The 20576-nt window shown below is 40.2% G+C and overlaps 1 protein-coding gene across 1 annotated transcript in view; it reads left to right on the forward strand.

The window, feature by feature from the left end:
* Positions 1-15073, forward strand: part of LOC143020190 (uncharacterized) — a 58913-nt gene extending 43840 nt beyond the window's left edge. Inside the window, exon 6 of the mRNA XM_076176353.1 lies at positions 14938-15073. Within this exon, the coding sequence (XP_076032468.1) occupies positions 14938-15073 (136 nt within the window). The remainder of the gene's footprint in view (positions 1-14937) is intronic.
* Positions 15074-20576: the final 5503 nt, after the last annotated feature.

Raw genomic sequence — 20576 nt, forward strand, 5'->3', positions numbered from 1 at the left:
CCGAATACATTCTTCAGTCATTCAAGCCACGCCTACCATTCAGAACATTCAGAAGGAGCAACGGTGGTGAAATCGAACCCATTCGATTTTGAACCACCTGGTGGCAGTACGCTACCATAGTCTCTGTAGACAGATATCTACAGCGACATAGAAGAACCGGTCAACTCTACACCGCACCTCTTCACGACTCCAAACCAAGACGAAAAACCAGGCCGACGAGACACTCGTTCGCCACCCAAACTACCGTCACCAATCTCCGTGAGTATAAACCATAGACTCCCACTAATTCCCCCTTTTTTTTATATATAATTCAGAAGCCGGACGAGAAACCAGCCTGCCCCCCCCCCCCATCCACCCAGACCACAGCTTCACATCAGTTAGGCCCGGACCCGCCTAACATACCTGCTCTTCGCATCGGGTCAGCATTCTCGCTTACCCACCCCAACCACACACCGCCACCCTTGGCACACCAAGATTCGCTGACCAATGGAGCTGTTAGGCTCAGCCGATGTCAACAACTTGGACCACGACAGTTCACATCCGCTCATGGCACCTACCCAGTGCCTCCCGGACTTCAAGACCCACAGTACTCGTACATAAGTACTTATATATTATTTTGTATTCTTTTTGTATATTCCCATAAATGTAAATTAGCCCACGTAGAACTATCTATTAGTTACACTATAGAAATTCAAAGACCACGATAGACAAAACCTAATAATCAAAACATCCACTATGTAATTTTAACTTACAAATAATTTTTCAATTTTAACGTAGAATTAGAATATCAAAATGTCACTGCGAAGAAATCTCCCAGGCAGTCACCCGAAACATAGTAAATTAAGATAAATCAATATACAACGACAATTCCCAAGATGAACATAACCAACACTTAAAAATTATTCCCCCTTCGGACGCAGGACGTCATGCGATTCGATGGGATAGGTCCTCACGATCATTTCCTTATAAAAATTTTTTTTTTAAATAACTATAAAAGTACTTCTCTACTTCCTTCCGACCGTGAAGCCCCGGGATAATACACTCAAAACCCCACCCACTCAAACAAGATGAATAAATAAAAATATATTAATAGATAAATAAAATAAAATAAATTAACTGCCTTAAATAAATATAAAATGTTATATAGGTATTTTTAGCTCTACACAATCTTAGCCAATAACCATTCTCATAAATAACAAACTTGTATAAGTTTATATGTCTATTAAATGATTATATATGTATTTTTAGCTCTACACAATCTAACATATTAATTACAAAACACACTAACCACTTAGGATGTCATGTCTTCAGTAAGCTATGACTGTAGTGAAATAGTACTATCTCATAGAAAAGAGATTATAAAATAAATTCTCATTGAACAGAGAAACAAGTGTATGGTGAACAGTGAAATTTGTCCTCATTGAAAAGAGATTATACAAGTGTAAAATGTTTTGTACATAGCTTACTGAAAACAAAAAAAGATATGATAATATACGTAAAAAATCCCACCTTTTTACTCATTCAAACATATTTTGTTGATCAATATCACCCACTAGCAAACTTACAAATTATCATATATTAATTATGTATGCCATCCCCACTGTCACGACCTTAACCCAAGGTACGAGGACGTACCTCAAAAAGGTCAGGGAGGCAATGTATCCATCACCATTACTAACCATCACCCACCACGCACGTGATCCACATGCTTGCAACAGAGCGAGACTTCCTCTTGCTTACTTTGCATTTCCCACGACATGCACCCCTAACACAGCACAATTTGAAGACAAACAAGTATAGATACCTAGTGTCACCAGACACGTATCATAAATCCTTTTATTATAACTGCCCTAGTGTATTACGCATAAACTAACATAGATATAATATACCTAACAATATCCACCAATTATACAACCAACCCTTATATATCTAAACCGTCCCCAATCCATAGATTAACGAGACTAACGCCCTTGCTTACAGCAACCCTTCTAACCCTATATATTCTATGACACCCATGTAATGTTGGCAGAGCTGGAGTAGGTGAAGAACCTACTGCCAGAGGCTGGGTAGGTCACGAACCTACCGGCCGGAGGTCAGAGCTATCGTGCCCTAGGTCAAGGCCTGGCACTTATTGTATTTAGCCCAAGGGGCATCTGATTTGTAGTTTAATCTCAAATGTGTTCCTTTAAAATAAACAACGAAAACTCCCGCTTTGGAGTCTATCTCGCCACATTAAGACTTCCCTACTCAACCATACCATAACGGTATACACTGGTATACACCAGGTATACAGTCATTATCATTATCATTGTCATTGTCATTGTCATTATCATTATCATTATCATTATCATTATCATTATCAATGTCATTGTCATTGTCATTGTCATTGTCATTGTCATTGTCATTGTCGTCGTCATTGTCATTGTCATCGTCATCGTCATCGTCATCATCATCATCATCATCATCATCATCATCATCATCATCATCATCATCATCATCATCATCATCATCATCATCATCATCATCATCATCATCATCATCATCATCATCATCATCATCATCATCATCATCATCATCATTATTGTTCTCGGTCTCGGTCCCATTCTCGTTCTCGTTCTCGTTCTCGTTCTCGTTCTCGATCTCGTTCTCGTTCTCGTATCGTTATCGTTATAGCTATCGTTATCGTTATCGTTATCGTTATCGTTATCATTATCATTATCATTATCATTATCATTATCATTATCATTATCATTATCATTACCATTACCATTACCATTATCATTACCATTACCATTATCATTATCATAATCATAATCATAATCATAATCATAATCATAATCATTATCATTATCATTATCATTATCATTATCATTATCATTATCATTATCATTATCATTATCATTATCATTATCATTATCATTATCATTATCATTATCATTATCATTATCATTATCAGTAAATAAACGAGGCCCTCAACAAGATCAGGTTTTTTCTGTAAAAACAGAATCCATCTATTCATGAAGTGATTTTAGATTAAAACCACCCTAATTCCTTGGGATTGTTCCTAATACGACTTCATCTTTGTCGACATCTTTCCACTGACCATCCTCACGTTAACGTTCCTCAACCTTCTTCTTCACTCTTCTTCCGCCTCCATCCCCTCCGCCACCGACATTGTCCAGTCGAGTCTCAATTGTCTCTCATAACTGAAGAAATCATATTATTTCTTGCTAGAAGGACGTGCCTCCGGGAGGCCAAGACGCCACTCTGTCCTTCTTATACTCTCGACGACGGCGAAGAATACAATGAAACAGAAAACATTTATACGTAAGAAAAAGCGAATTGGGGTCTCGTGGGTTCCTGAGCTTCTTTGGGCTCCTTAGACCTGATGATGTGATCCGATTTTGATATTAGTATAGAGGAAACTCTGCTTGATGAAGCCAGCCCTTTAATCAAATTGTAAGGAGCATTTCCCCTCGGCTCGGCTGAAGAAAATCATCTGTCTGCAATTAAAAGAAATGTAAAAGTTGCAGAAGTCAAACGATTTTACGACTGAAGGCTCTATGATGAACCAGCTAGTGAATAGAACTATTAGGTAGTTTGATACATATATGTATACATACACACACACACACACACACACACACACACACACGCACACACACACACACACACACACACACACACACACACACACACACACACACACACACACACACACACACACACACACACACACACACACACACACACACATATGTATATATATATATATATATATATATATATATATTACATGTAACAAATTTAAGAAAGCACATGATACAATTAATATAATGTTTAAATCCAGCAACTACTACTTGATTTTCTTCTTCGAAGGAAACCCTCAGCAGTCAGAGTTAATACGAAAGAGGGAAAGGAGAAGCAAAGGAAGATAAAAGATCTTAAAGAGTGAGAAGCAATGGTAATTGAAAAGTCTGGCGTCACTAACTTTCTGAAGCGCCCGGGGTAAGATCAGACACGCACACCTAAAAGGAAACTGAAAGCCCAGGACAAAAGAGCCACATAGAATTTGAATTTCTTTTTCTCGAGGGATCTAAAGAGCCTTAACCCTTTTGCGGCGGAGAGGGTTTTCCTGAGCAGGATGGAATTGTTTGGTGGTGGTTGGAATAAATGACTGAAGTCGTAAAATCCAGCTGAAGGGGACACCAAGAAAATTTGATACAGCTTCAACCAGTTCTCAGTTTTGTTTTGTTTTTGGTTTTGGTTCTCTAGTAACTGAAATCACTTGATATTAAATACAATAGAATATTAAAGTCAAAGTTCAACCAAAGCAATCTCATTAAAAGAGTGAATAAAACAGCTCAATACATTTGTAGCGTTATAAACAATTAGTATAGCAACATTACTTGATAACTGATCGAATCGAGATTTGTTTAAGTACAGTTTTATCTGTCTCATTGTATTTACTAGGGCTGAATTGTATCATTCAGCAAAAAGGGCAATACTGTAGTCTTCTTCTTGATTTTTTCTTATGAAACTAGAAGGTAACCTATGAAATTACGTAACACGGTACACATTTTTATACTAATCTTTGCTATGATGACAGGTTATATTCCAACTTATTATCAGAAGGCTGTAAAGAGCGATCATATTATAATAGCTGTTCATATTGATTTATGTAAAATCTATATATTTAATGACATGAGAAGCTAGGTTTAATACTTCGAACCCCACATTCAGCTGAAATAGACACACACACACACACACACACACACACACACACACACACACACACACACACACACACACACACACACACACACACACACACACACACACACACACACACACACACACACACACACACACACACACACACACACACACACACACACACACACACACACACACACACACACACACACACACACACACACACACACATAAAACACACACACATAAAACACACACACACACACACACACACACACACACACACACACACACACACACACACACACACACACACACACACACACACACACACACACACACACACACACACACATATATATACACACACGCACGCACGCACGCACGCACACGTATAAATATATTTATATATATATATATATATATGTATATATATATATATATATATATATATATATATATGTATATATATGTATATATATATATATATAACAGGCAGGCTTTAGGGGCGGATATTCGACCCTAGACCCTTTGCAGTCGATAAACCAACTAAGTGAGAAAACGACAAAATAGAATATACCTCTGTGTTTAGCTTTTATAGATTACGAGAAGGCCTTTGACTCAGTAGAACAAATAGCAATACTATATTTGCTACGCAGGCAGGGTACAAACGAACAGATAGTAAAAGTTTTAGAAAAGATTGATGCGAAAGGTACCGCTATAATTCGACTACATAAAGATACAGAAATAATCAAGATCGAGAAAGGAGTACGGCAAGGCGATACAATTTCACCGAGACTATTTACAGCTTGTTTGGAAGATATTTTCAGAAGATTGAGTTGGGAAAAGAAAGGTTTAAAGATCAACGGCGAATATTTGAATCACCTAAGGTTTATGGATGACTTCATCCTTATTTCAGAAAGGGCAGAAGACTTGCAAGATATGCTAAGTGAACTAAACAAGGAAAGTGTCAAAGTAGGTTTGAAAATGAATAAAAGTAAAAAGAAAGTAATGTTCAATACGAAAGTTCAAAGTAAAGAGATTGTAATTGATGAAGAGACTCTTGAGGAAGTTGAAGAGTATAATTATTTAGGCCAGATGGTGAAAGTGACGAAAGATCCTGATAATGAAATAAAAAGACGCATTACAATTGGTTGGAAAGTGTTTGGTAAGTATAATAAAATCCTGAGAGGCTCTCTACCTTTATGTTTGAAACGTAAAGTTCATAATCAATGCATTCTACCAGCAATAATCTACTGGTGTGAGACTTGGAAATTAACGAAGGCAATGGGAACAAAACTAAGGATAGCACAGAGGAGAATGGAGAGATCAATGATGGGAATAACGCTATGAGACCGAAAGAGGCAGGTAAGTTAGTGAGAACGACTAGTGAGCGATGGAGTAAGTGTGTTACTGAGGGGACACAACGAGATGGGAAGCGTGGAAGAGGAAGACCAGACAGAAGGTGGAAAGACGAGATCGAGAAGTTTGCAGGAGTGACGTGGCAGAGGATAGCGCGATCATGTGAGTCATGGAATGCTATGAAGGAGGTCTTTATTCAGCAGTGGATTCAGGATGACAGAGAGAGAGAGAGAGAGACAGAGACAGAGACAGAGACAGAGAGAGAGAGAGAGAGAGAGAGAGAGAGAGAGAGAGAGAGAGAGAGGCAGAGAGACAGAGAGAGAGAGAGAGAGAGAGAGAGAGAGAGAGAGAGAGAGAGAGAGAGAGAGAGAGAGAGAGAGAGAGAGAGAGAGAGAGAGAGAGAGAGGCAGAGAGAGAGAGAGAGAGAGAGAGAGAGAGAGAGAGAGAGAGAGAGAGAGAGAGAGAGAGAGAGAGAGAGAGAGAGAGAGAGAGAGAGAGAGAGAGAGAGAGAGAGAGAGAGAGAGAGAGAGAGAGAGAGAGAGAGAGAGAGAGAGAGAGAGAGAGAGAGAGAGAGAGAGAGAGACAGAGAGACACACAGACAGAGAGACAGAGAGACACACAGACAGAGAGACAGAGAGACAGAGAGACAGAGAGAGAGCCCGGCTGCTGGTTCCATGAGGCTGCAGAAGTGTGTGGGCGTTAATCAGCTTTAATCTGGTGGCAGGGAACGGTCTTCCACGATGTCTGTTGGAAATGACCACCTTACGTTGAGATCTGTGGCCGGCTTGCACGCAATGTAGGAGGCCAAGAATCGGATATAGACCAATAAGATTCCTCTTGATTACTTCTAGTCGACCGCTTTTTATTTAGAAAATATATTAATATGATCAAGGAATTTCTATTCGTTGATTGATATAATCATTTCCTCTGGGAAATTAAATATGTTAATTATATATACATACCAGTGCTCTTTCGATCATTTTAAACAAGTTTTATTGATACAGTTGTTTGTATTACCCGTTAAGTGCAGTAGCTTGTTTTTAAAAGCATAAACTTAGACAAATTAGTCAAGAGGGACCAACGAAATCATGACTGCACATGTTGGGACATTCAAACTGTCCAGTCATTGGTAGAAGTTCCTTATTTGTCGAGGTTAGGAATGTAAAACTTCTTTCCAGCTTTGTTAAAGGATCGTTGTTTTGTGCTTTTAAGTGGTGTTCTGACCAGCAACAGTATTTTAATGTTAAGAAGTCATGTAAATTGTTAAAACAATTATTTCCGTGCCTGTGGTAAATTTGCATTTTGGATAACAAAAAAGTTATTTCACTCATCCCATTGAAAGTACTATTAGCATCTTTTTTATTATAAGGTGTGTAACCAGGAAAAAAGTGGTCCATCATATTTGTTGTATGAATTATGTCAAAGAGTTATGCCCTCAGGAAAACAAATATGGCGTGTGACCGGTCCTACAGTTTTGAGCTCCGTGCTCTTTGTTAGAATTCCGGCAGTGTTATTGTGTTCCAACCCTTCGTTGTGCGCTGTGAGATATTATAAGACCACCTCTACCATTTTTTGTGATTACGGTGTGTGAACATTAACTAATTTAGTCTATAGCTGTGAAAACATTATCCCTCCGACCTTCCTGGTCAAGGGCGGCCAAGTCTGCGCATGCGCAGTAAGAGGTTTGTGACGACATGGATGAATCGCTCTCCCCGCATACTGCCTCATAAATCCTGAACTCCTGTGAATTATCTTAACGTGTGGTAATCATGGACTACTCAGGGCCACAGGCTATTGCCATCGTTGAAGCCGATCTCGCTATGAGTGACGATGAAGATCTAATTAACATATGGCCCCCACTTACGACTTACAACCATCACACTCAAGGAAATTCTCCTGCATCTGGCAACTCTGCACCACAACCATTTACCCCCGCTAAACGCACTCTAAATGAAGTCTCCAATAATAGCAGCCCACCACCTTCTCCTGCTGCTAAATCATCGAAGAAGAATCCAATGACAGAGCCACAAGCTTATGATATCACACCATCTCCCACCCCTACCCCCCCCAATCTCGTCCTATACTTCGCCGTCACAGGCTCCTGCCTTTGCTCCCAGAGAGAAATATGTCAAATTAACTTTCCCTGACAACTCAAGCTGTGACGTGAAACTTCGGTGGCTCTCCAACGTTGCCAAGTCTTTCCGTCTCGATCGTGAGCTGGCTGAGGTGAAGATGTCAGCTATCACATCTCGTTTCGTCTATGTTTCAAGACAACGACAAGACATCATTAAAAGTATCACGAGTGGGGAAATATTATCTTTACGCCTAGTCATCCAGGACTCCACGGAAAGACCACGTAAATTCCCTACATACCTCCTCACTCGATACCCTGTCAGCATCGATGCCTCTCATGCCAAGGAATATCCAGGGATACATACATCTCGCAGATTCGTCCAAAATGGGACGCCAATCAACCGACTAGTCATCACGTGGAGCCTACTTGAACCACCGCCGCCTACCTTAGAGTTCCCCTTCCTACCTTTCCTCCCTCCCTGTGAGCTTCGCAAAATGAAAGATGAAATTCCATGGTGCTATAAATGCTGGGGCTTCAAACATATCTCAAGATACTGCTCCGCTCCCGCAAAGTGTGCCTGGTGCGCGGAGAATCATGACACTCGTTCCTGCCCTCACCGCCCACCCACACCACCCACCACGTCCGACGACTCCGCATCTACCTCAGAACCTTCCATATCCCCACCACCAGACACATCCCGATGGAAGTGCCCCCGATGCCATAAACCAGGGGTCAACGTTTGGCATGGCTGTACTAAGCGAACACCCACGGCCACTTCCCAAAGACTTGGACCACCACCACTTCCAGCCACCTCTCTCACGACGCCCAGCACCACGGACTCTGCTGAAGTACAAGCCCTTCGCCAAGCTGTTGCATCTCTCGAATCCCGCTGTTCAGCCCTCACGAAGCGATTCGATGCCATAGATGCCCGTATCGAAAGTTTAGTTAACCAACAGGCTACCACAGCAACCTCTGTCACAGCCCTTACAGAGCGACTTGATACAGTTGCCTCCCATCTAGAGAAGCTCTCGTCGCCTTTGAACTCCTCTACCCATGCTCCGCCTGGCAGCGCCCACATTCAAACACCAACCTCATCCGGCTCTCGCAAAGCACATAGTAATAAGATTCTCTGATCTCGTATCGCTTCACGTCATCTCCTGGAATGCTTTCGGAATACGCCATAACACGAAACTCACTGCACTCAAGGCATATGTCCATCGCCATCACCCCCAGATAATATTTATTCAAGAAGCCTTTCCCGGTGGTGCTCAGCCTTGCGACACAGCACCTACGCTGTCTGGCTATGTCTCGTACATACATCCAGCCAGGAATGGCCTCATTTCTTACGTCCACGCATCCATGCCACACAAGCTCCTTCGATGCTCCAGGGATACTACTATGACCTTTCAGTTAATTGAAGTCACTGTGGGCAATGGTAAACTTCGACTTTGCAACGTATACTCTGCCCCTGGTGTTATTAATCTTGTTGCCCTCCCAGTACCTACAAATCGTGGAATGATTTATATGGGGGATTTCAACGCTCGACATCCTGCTCTTGGTGATGCCTCCCCTGTCCCCAACCGTAGTGGAATCCCTCTACTCAACTACATACATCGGTACCGACTCACACGATGGGAAACTGGTGGAGCCACACATGCACGTGGAGGCACAGTTGACCACATCATCACGTCTGGCCTCGTGCCATCCCGTGTCGCCTGTCAAGCAATTCCTTCTCTCTTCTCCGACCATATTGCTCTTAGTTTATACTACTCCATACCGTCTCGGATTCCAACTCCTCATCACCGGACCCGTATATCCATTCCTCCTAAATATTGCCCTACGTATATTTCGTACATCTCTAGTCTCCTTCCCACTTTTGACTTCCTATCCCCCGACGCACTATACACGTCCTTAGTGAATACCACACACGACTTCTACAGCCGCTATGTAACCAAAGCTCACCTACCACGCCGCCCTGTACCTCACTCATGGACGTTGGACCACCGTATTATCCAAGCGGAGAGAGCTACACAGACTACTGGTCATACTTTTCAGACGCAACCCACACCTGATTCTTTACATCAGTACCAAATAGCACGGGATAATATGGTCGCCCTCCAGAACTGTGCCTACACAGAGTCTTGGCAGAAATACACTGATTCCATAAATCACCAGACTAGTATCGCGACCATGTGGCGCCTTGTAAAAAGGGTCGTTAAGAAGCAACCTCCCAGCGCCCTCCATCACAGTCCAGACGCCTACGCCCAGGACCTCATTACTTTATGGTCGTCACAGTCACAGACTAACAATCTTCCTACGCATATCCAAGAGGCACTCTCCACTCGTCGCAACACCCGTAATCTCCACCTAATGGCTGCTCTTCTCCACCCAGATGAAGAAGACGACGTCCCGATTACGGAAAATGAATTACGACTAGCCATGGCTAATACAAAAACTTCTGCCCCCGGGGATGACGGCATTACATACCAAGTGCTCCGACTTCTACTGGAAGTTCCTGGCAACCCACTCCTTCGCCTCTTCAACCTCTGCCTCCTCCGTGGACATGTGCCTGCAGCCTGGACTTCAAGCACGATTGTTCCGATACCGAAACCAGGTACTGATAAATTCAGGCCCATTTCCCTCACTTCATGCTTCAGCAAGGTGCTTGAACGTATCATCCTTGCCCGGCTCATGCATCGTCTACAAGGTCAACTCTCCCCGCAGCTGTATGGTTTCCTCCCACGTCGAAGTACGCACCACTGCCTTACTGAGCTCTACACCCGCCTCTCTCCCACCAGCGTAGTTGCCTTCCTGGACCTCAAAAGTGCTTTCGATGTAGCCAACCATGAAATAATTCTTGACCAGCTGGTTACCTTCGGAGTGCAAGGAAACCTCCTTCGATGGATTCGAGGTTATCTGAGTAACAGGAAGTCACGTGTTCTCTTTCGAGGTGTGTGCAGTTCCTACGAGCAGTTCAAACTCGGTACCCCGCAAGGTGGCGTACTAAGTCCATTTCTTTTTAACGTCTTGATGCACCGCTTACTCTCACTTCTTCCTAACGTTCCCGGTACAACCCTTCTCTGCTACGCGGACGACATCTGCATCCATTCCAACTCGCCCGCTGACCTCCAATTCGTTCTAAATGGCTTCTATACGTCAACTACCGCTTGTGGTCTCATCATTTCCCCTGAGAAGAGCAGAATATTTTCATCTCGTACTCTCCAAGCACTACCGACGTTCAACATGGGAGGTGATGCTATCCCTCATTGCACACAGTACACATACCTTGGAGTACCAACCCGGATCACTCCAGCCATACCGACTCGACAACGTATCCATCCCCTTGTTAATGATCTCCTTGATCGTCTGCAGGCCCGTTTTAACCCTATCAAGTGGCTTGCCACAAATTCCACCGGCGCTTCATTACCAATGGTCAGAACTCTATACACCACATTTCTTCGATCACTCGTTGACTACTTATCACCTGCCCTTTGTCAACTTCCCAGGAGAGCTTTGGAACCTCTCGAAAAATTCCAAAATAGAGTAATGAGATTTATCTTAGGTTGCCCTCCTTCGACTCGCATCGTTAACATGCAAAGTGAACTTGGTCTACCCTCGCTTGTAGAGAGAATATATGCTAACATGGCCATTCTCTCTGTAAAATGCCTCCGATCGCCCTATCTGTCCCCAAACTTTACTGCTACCATCAGAACGTCGCTCGAACCTGACAGTGCACCCCGCCTCCCACTTCGACCAGGAGGCCGCAACCTCGTCACTACAGTGTGCAACACACTTAGAAACCTTGACATCCACGTCCCTGAAGAAACGGTTGAACCCGACTTGCCCCCGTGGCGAATCTCCCTCCCTAACGTCACCTTCACACCAACCTCCAAAGATGACCTTCCTGCACTTCAAAAGCAACTAGCACTAGAGACCATCGACAGCGTATCCTCAAAGATCCCCGCAGCGCATGTCATCTACGTGGATGGCTCAGTACAGGCTGATGGAAGAGCAGCGTGTGCCATGTACTCACCCACATTACAGCCACCTGTGGAAGCTGGATGGATTGGCCGCAGGTTACCTGTCACATCAAGCTCCACGTTTTGTGAGCTACACGGAATCCTCGACGCAGTAACATATCTTGTAGACTGTAACGTAAATGGTGTGATCGTTTGTGACTCCCAACCAGCTCTACACGCCCTCTCCTCACCCAGACCCAACTACTATCGTGTTGTACAGGCCATACTGACCCAACTCGCCGTTGTTCATGAAACATCTATGGCCGTATCTCTCGTATGGATGCCTTCACACGTCGACCTTGCTGGCAACGACACTGTGGACCGTATTGCCAAAGCAGCTTGTGCCTTCGTCTTAGATAACGAACGCGTAGTACCCTCTCTCACATGCCTCAAAAACAGAATACACGCAGCCACTCACACCATAACAACACGCCGAAGAGATGCGGAACGAGCCACCAGTGTCTCCATTCAACACCACGACCACTTCCTACCCAGCCGCCACAAGTATCGCCGACGCGGACCCATGGTACGGAGACACAATGTTGTCAGTGCTCGGCTCAGACTCGGATATCGACCTGTGTGGCAAATATCCCAGGCGGAAGATATGCCACATTACTCATCATGCAGGCTGTGTAACCGCCCTAACGCCAACACTCTTGAACACTACTGTCTCCAATGCCCCATTGTGACAGACAGTATTCCACAGAGACAAGACGTGATAACTGTATGTAAATATTTACTTAGTGACGACAACTTAGATACACTCCTAGCTCGCCACCCCCATTTTGGGGGATTTTGATTGTTAAATCCAATCATACCTCCTTTTGTATCTCTTTCCATAACAATATGACTAATATACTATTGTTTGTCGCCCTCAGAAGCAATGAATTTATTAATCGGTGGATCATCTTTCCAAGGCAGCCTATACCTACGTCATGGACGTCACACGCCCCATACGACCACCTCCTACCCAACCGCCACAAGTAACGCCGACGCAAGACCAGTACGAAGGCACAATATATGTCAGTGCTCGGCTCGGACTTGGGAGTCGACTTGTGTGACGGGGCTCCTAGACGGATGATATGCCACGGTGATCACCGTACGGGCTGCGTAACCGTCGTAATACGAACACCCTTGGTATTATTGTCTCCAGTGACCCATAGTGATAGACAATATTCCCCGGAGACGGGGCATGATGATTATATGTAAACAGTTACATAGTACCACTATCCCGCCATCACCATTTCGGGGAATCCTGAATGATTATTGTATTATGTCTCCATTTAAAGAATGTATATAATATATGACATGTCCTCTAACACAATGCTGTGATAGATGTACTATTGTTTGCCGCCCACGGGCGTAATAAATTTATTAAAACAAAAAAGAGTTATGCCTTATGTCTTTAGTGATTCTTTTCATCTAAGTAACATAAAAACTAGCATAGTATTGAATACTCTAACCTTCTTTGCGCTCAAAAACATGAACATATGGTTAGTTAGAGATGCGGTACTTGAGAAGTATGTTTGGGGTAACGAAGATGGATAAAATGAGAAATGAGGAGGTAGGGAGGAGAGCGGTGGTAGAATACTGGAATTGTTTGGGCGCATGATAAAATAAAGTGACATAACACTAACAAAACACTAACAAAAAAGGTGTGGAGTTCAGTGGTGAATGGGCTTAACCTGAGTGGAAGACAAAGAATGGGGTTAAGGGGTCCTTTGCTTATAGGGGAATATTTATTGAGAGGACGAGGAGGGAGGGTTACCATGTAAATGAAGTGGTGGGGGTTATCCAGCTTAGGCTGCAAGGCTCTCACTGCTGTAGATGTGCTGTGTTTTACTGCATTACTTCCTATCACCCGAACTGTGGCGAGAGTCAAAGGACAAGGATTACCCCTTATCCGCAAGAGGCTAAGAGGGGAGGGAGCCAAATGGGTGTTGAATGGATGGGGTGTAGGAGCGCGCCTTGGTCATCTACCTAACTTAAAATGAAGAAGCCTTTTCGTATTTACATAGATTGATAGGTAGACAATAGGTTGTGAGATGGCATGCCACCGTGAAGAGATGTCCATGCCAAAGACTGCAAAAAGCATGACTTTGAATGTTGATGAGTCAGGCAAGGAGATAATAGACCAAGCAAAAGCATTATAGATGAAAAAAATAAGCAAAAGAACCTGTTTTAGATAAACACCATTTGATGAGTAAAATCTCATCCGTAGTTTGTGATTGACTAAAAATCTAGCTGAACTTTGCAGTTTGTGAATTTTTTAATATATATATTGGATCTGTTATAATCCTTAGAAAAAATGTGATGATTTTCTGGTGTTTTATAATGCCATTAATTTTACTATAAGGTACTAGACTATATATATAATACAGATGAGTGGCGTTATTTCCTGGCATATGAAATGTAGATATGAAAGCACATCTACCTTACAGTGCAAATAAGCTCCCTCCATGGCTCTGACAGACTCAGCTGAAATGAGGAATTCGTATGATAACATAAAGCTTTTTCTGGGAAAAATATAGAAACGTTAAATCAAATGCGTGCTTTGTATAAGACTGATTGACACATTACAAAGCTGTGCAATGCAACAAAGTCTAAACATCTACTGTCTGGACTCGCTTTTCGACGTTTATTCGAGAATTCGTGGTAGTCATTGACAGGCACAGTGAACGATTTCGTCAGTCCATTTCGGGTATGAAAAAGTAATACCAAGGGAAGTGAATCCTTTCCATATCGAAATTTTATTGTTGGACACAGAGTAGAAAATATTAAATGTAACTACGTCCTCATCTCTAAGCGACTAATGCACACTTATTATAAGATTAATTTCTCTGCCAATTACAAAGTTAAACTTGATATATCAAGTTCGAACTTCTGCTTGAGTTCGGCGTAAGAATTACCGGTGAGTCTATAATATATTGTGAGAAAACAAAATGGCTAGAGATATACAAATACTTATCATATCCCTTAGGCATTACAATGAAAATTAATTTTATCGTTTGACTGCTCATTTTATTACAGGTGTAATAAAACTAACGTCTTTATAATTAAAAGTTAATATTACTGTACTTATTGCAAGAAATGTGTATCCATTGGAATTTTTCTGGGTATTTCTCTTCTTCTTCTTCTTCTTCTTCTTCTTCTTCTTCTTCTTCTTCTTCTTCTTCTTCTTCTTCTTCTTCTTCTTCTTCTTCTTCTTTTTCTTTTTCTTTTTCTTCTTCTTCTTCTTCTTCTTCTTCTTCTTCTTCTTCTTCTTCTTCTTCTTCTTCTTCTTCTTCTTCTTCTTCTTCTTCTTCTTCTTTACTTTCCTTCTTCTTTTATTTCCTCCTTCATTTTAGCCAGTGCGAGGTGATTTCTTTTTTTTATATTTCCCTTTTTATTGTGAAAATAGTAATCTCTTACTCTAAAGGATATTAGGTAGTAATTAAAGCTAACGGTAAATAAGTTTAGCTTGCTGAAAAAATAATATAAAAATAATAAGATTAATGATTGTGGTCCAATTTGCTCACCATTTTTTTTTTTTTTTTTTTTTTTAACGACAGCCTATACCTTTCATTGATATGGATGCATAAGGAACTTGATTTTTTTTTATACAATAAGAAATAATAACTGGTTAGAGGCTTTCATCTCCATGAATATAATTTGCCTAGTATTATAGCCAAAAAAAAAAAAGATACACGTATAACTTAATCTAGGACGTCTGCTTTTAGAATATGATCATGAATCAGTAATGGCTACTTGAATTCACGATAAAACTTTAATAAACGCTTCATGTGAATAAATTATTGGTTTTCTCTATAAGTTATGAATTTCCTAAAGAGGTATCTGCTACCTGTTCTTTTATAAAGATATATGCTGTAGTAGAAGTTATTTGAGTATATGGAGACTAAAATATATATAAAAAATATAAAATGTGTATATACAATTAAAATCCCGATATTCAATAGTATTCAGCATGAGAATATATGTCTCAATAGCCACCTTTACCAACCGTGGGTCGAAAAAGCTCCCAGCAGTTACAGCAAATGGCCAGTGATTTAAAAAAAATCCCCAAGGTCCTTGGTCTCGTAAAAAAAATATATATATAAAATAAATAATAATAATAATAAATGAAAAAAATCGCACTGGAGACGAACAAGAAAAGTAAAGTAGCTAAAAGTGTCACTACTTAGGGGTTTGTGTAAAAAAATAACTGTCCATTGCATTATACAAACAATACATAAGAATCACATTAATTAAATGCTAAGGAAACAAAGTCAGTCTAAAAAAAAAAGCACAAAACAGATCCCTAAGAAAAATAACTGGCTACAATAAACAACTTTGATGGGGCATCTACAGTCACAAACCTATGATCTTGTTATAAAATGGGATACTGTAATAAATGGCAAGATTTCTTTTACAAATACCCTCAATTCTATTTACCCTTCCTATAACATTACATGAGTATATTTAAAAAAGTGCAACAATAATCTGACCTCACTAGTAAAGAGCCCATATATCTATAACCTAATAAATAAATCCCAAAACACAGAAGTCCAACACTTCTTGATAAAACATTAACAACATAGAGCTTGCTCAGTACCAGAAATCAAATGTCCTAGATGGAATCGTGCGTTCAAACAAAAAGGCACAGAATGCTTTATATTATATTGATCTACACTCACTTCCTCCAGATAACTCCACAACATTTCTTTACTGATAACCTGTGGGTTAACCTGGTTGCTGTGGTCAGGCTCCTTTGGAATGCACATCCCTAGCAAAAGAAATCCAAAGAAATGGACTGAGCGATTGAAAGCCAAATACTACTTCAAAATTATATCAGCACCAAATACAAACAAAAAGTGTATTTGCATCGAGGATATCACTGTCTGGAGGCTCGTATTTCTTGCTATGTGAATGGTGTGGTTAGATATTATTGAATTCGTGCCAGATTTATGATTAATTTTTTTTATTTTACCTGACTTAGATATTATTAATCGGCTGAGATGAGTCTTCAAGCACGAGTTTGTTAAATTCTTTTCTGATTACCTCACATCCTCTTTGGCTAAATTACAAACATTGTTTTAGCTAATGCCAGACGATTTCATACAGCTGACGTGGGAACTCAGGGTAATTCATCATCGCACTCCCACGAAGTGGGAAGTGAGAAACCCGTTATAGGGAAAGCCCTGTCAGTTACGGTAAGTCCCTGGTTTTTTAGGCCGAGGTTTGGGTCGCCTCCCCGCCTTGCCAGGGCTGTCGGGAACCAACGCAAGAAGCACGCAGAAGGTCCCTGAGTCGAACTCACGACCATTTGCTCATGAGTGCGACACAGTAATCAAACTCCGAACATGTAGAAATTAAACTCTTCGGCTCAGTTACCGCTACCGAACTAAATAAGATCATTAAAAGTGAAGAAAATTCTAAGGTTTGTGCCAAGAGAAAAAAATTATCAGTTATATTTTTCTTTTTACTGTAAAGGATCTATCTAAAAATTATTAGTTTGACAGACTGGAAAGGCAATACAGTAAATATATTTCAATATTTCATATAATAATAGCAGTGACAAAGAGAATGATATTAACAAAAAAGTAATACCAATTATAATACTATCTATTATATAACAGAAAATTTGTTTCCCATCATTATAACATGATTAATGGCTAATTTTACATGTAATACCAATATAAGGTATCATAGTTTACGATGATATATACTTAATTTTTCTTCAAAGGTTAGAGTACCTCATCGGCTGAAGAAATTTGACTAAAGTTGACAAATGGAAATGAATAAGTCCCGCCACAGGGTAAGGGCAAAAGTTGCAAACACCGGAGATAATATGTTTAGGTGAAGAAAAAAATCCAGTGCAACATCTCAGTGTGGTGCAGAGCTACAAAACAAATTGAAATACTATTACCTAAGAAATATTTCCGAGTCGAAAGGTTTTCACTATTGCCATGCTATTCATTTTTCTTCGTAGCTATTTATTCCCAAAACGATTTTAGTTTTAAAAAAATCGTAGATGAAGCACTCAAGAACCACTATGCATATTCTAAGAACCTTTAGAGTAATGTACTGTGTCATGAGATTTTATTTAGCTTGCAGATACTAAGACAGCAGGCAGGACCCGTATTAATAGGTTCAAATTGGACAAATTTATGTTGAAGAAGAAAGTAGACAAAAACTAGTTTACCAATAGAGTGGTTAATGAATGAAAGATTTAGTAACCATTTAGTGAGTGCTGAAACTATTGGTTCTTTTAAGAGAAGCTTAAATAATATTATGGCTGTGGATGATAGATGGTAAAGGGTATGGAACTGCCTTGTTTGGGCCTTATGGTCTCTTATAGTCTCCTCCATTCATTTGTTCTCATATGTTCTCATATATCTTTATTTCACAACAGACAAATTTTTTTACACTAATTAGAATGCCCGCTATTTCCATCTGTCTTTTCTAAGAATATAAGTTATACTTTACAATATGCTGTACTAACGTACGTAACAATATAAGAGCATTTAACCTAAAACCTTTTATTTGCCAGTCTTCTTGTCTGTCATCCTTCCTTCCTGTCTGGCCGCGTATAATAGCTTAGCTTTGGTCAGAATAACGTAACACTACCATTACGTTCCGGGAGCTAATGGAAACACCACTCTGACTCTCATTAAGATGATATCATATAACAATTTTTATTTTCTTAGCTACTAGCTGTAACCCTATGAACTTGGACTGTGGGAATCTCTTTGATACTATGACATTTTTACATATTTTCTTCTAGTTGAGACCAGGTGATTTTATTCATCTGAGGATATATAATTCTTGGACGGAAGGTATCTCCATTAATCTCTTCATAAGGATAATACAATTTATGTAATTACTTCTTGTCAAGAATAAATAACTCTAGGTGATGGTAGTGCCCCGTGTTGAAGCTGGTAGAGGTCCTTGCTCCTTTGAAACCCCAACTCCGTCGTTCACATTCACCCTGACCCTCTACCCTCTACTTCCTTTTCCCGGAACCCCAATAAAACCTAAGAAACCTTTGTTTTAAGAACCCCTCCCTTAACCCTATATACGCTATGAGCTCTCTGAATGGAGCCCCACGACCATATTCAACCTTTTCTACGCGGAGTTCCGCCATTTTTCTTTTATTAAAGGAACCTGAAGTAATTCTTCTGGTTATCATTTGTATGCATTTTTCAAGATTTGGAAAATATTTTCCAATTTCTTAATTGCTATAGTGATCTAAATCTAACAGAACTACACCAGGAAGAACGGCTGTTACTGTTTTCACCAACTGATAAGATTTTTAATTCAAGGTTATATGAATATTCCTATTCTAAATCTTATGAGGCAGGATTGTGCCCCTGAACTCAGGTATTTGTTTATTTTATGGAGTGTATTTTCTTCTTTTAATTAAAAATAATCTTTAGGTTCTATAGTTATTTAAATGCGCAAAATATTTTATTCAAGACGATGTATATATTCAGATTCCAAACCTTATGTATCCAACAAAGAACTTTTATTTTTTGCTGTTAACAGACAGATTATTTCATTCAGCTAGCAGAGTTTCCTATTTTCTATGATAAGTTAATTCTAGGTTCCATAACATTTAAAACACGTCATCTACTCATTCAAATTGACATGAATATTCAAATTTTGTCCCTTCTACAAACTCTCCTACGACCCTTTATCCTGTGACCCCTGCGACTCCCGAACAGTCCCTACTGAATTCTCTTCTTCATGTGATGATGAACTCTCGAATTTCATTACATATCTAGGTCCGCGTGTGTCCCGATTTAGCGATCTATAATGTTTGCTGTTCTGAGTATCTAGTCCCCTGGTATTACAGTCATAATATTCTAATTATCAAGAGGTTTCGTCTGCGTGGACTATGTGTTACTTGTCTGCTCTATCCCCTCATAATTTTTACGTTCAATTTTATCTTTCGTGATCCATTGATTCAGTTTTCCATTAACTTTTTGTTCTTACCGTCTTAAACCTAAGACTCCTTTCTTAGAAATTCATTCATTTCGCGGAACACAATGAAAGGGCGAAGCATTAAGAGGTCTCTCCTTACAAATATTGCCCAGGCAAAGAAAACAAACTATTAATAAGGAACAGCTACAATAACATTGATAATATGACTACCCTGATATGTAAAACCTTGAAATATTAAATAGAATATATGTATATATATATATATATATATATATATATATATATATATATATATATATATATATATATATATATATATATGGTCTGACAAAGAAGACTGGAGTCTTGTTCCGAGTTTTGATTTTGACTAGTTTCGGTAAAAGCTTTTGCTTTTCAAAAACATGTAGCAAAATAAGTCAAAAATAAAGATCGGAACAAGACTTCAATCTTTCCTCTTCCCAACCACTTCAACTTTTCAGAAT

This window comes from Oratosquilla oratoria, chromosome 39 (assembly GCF_046742065.1).
Source record: "Oratosquilla oratoria isolate Oo_2021 chromosome 39, ASM4674206v1, whole genome shotgun sequence".
NCBI classification, from domain to species: domain Eukaryota; kingdom Metazoa; phylum Arthropoda; class Malacostraca; order Stomatopoda; family Squillidae; genus Oratosquilla; species Oratosquilla oratoria.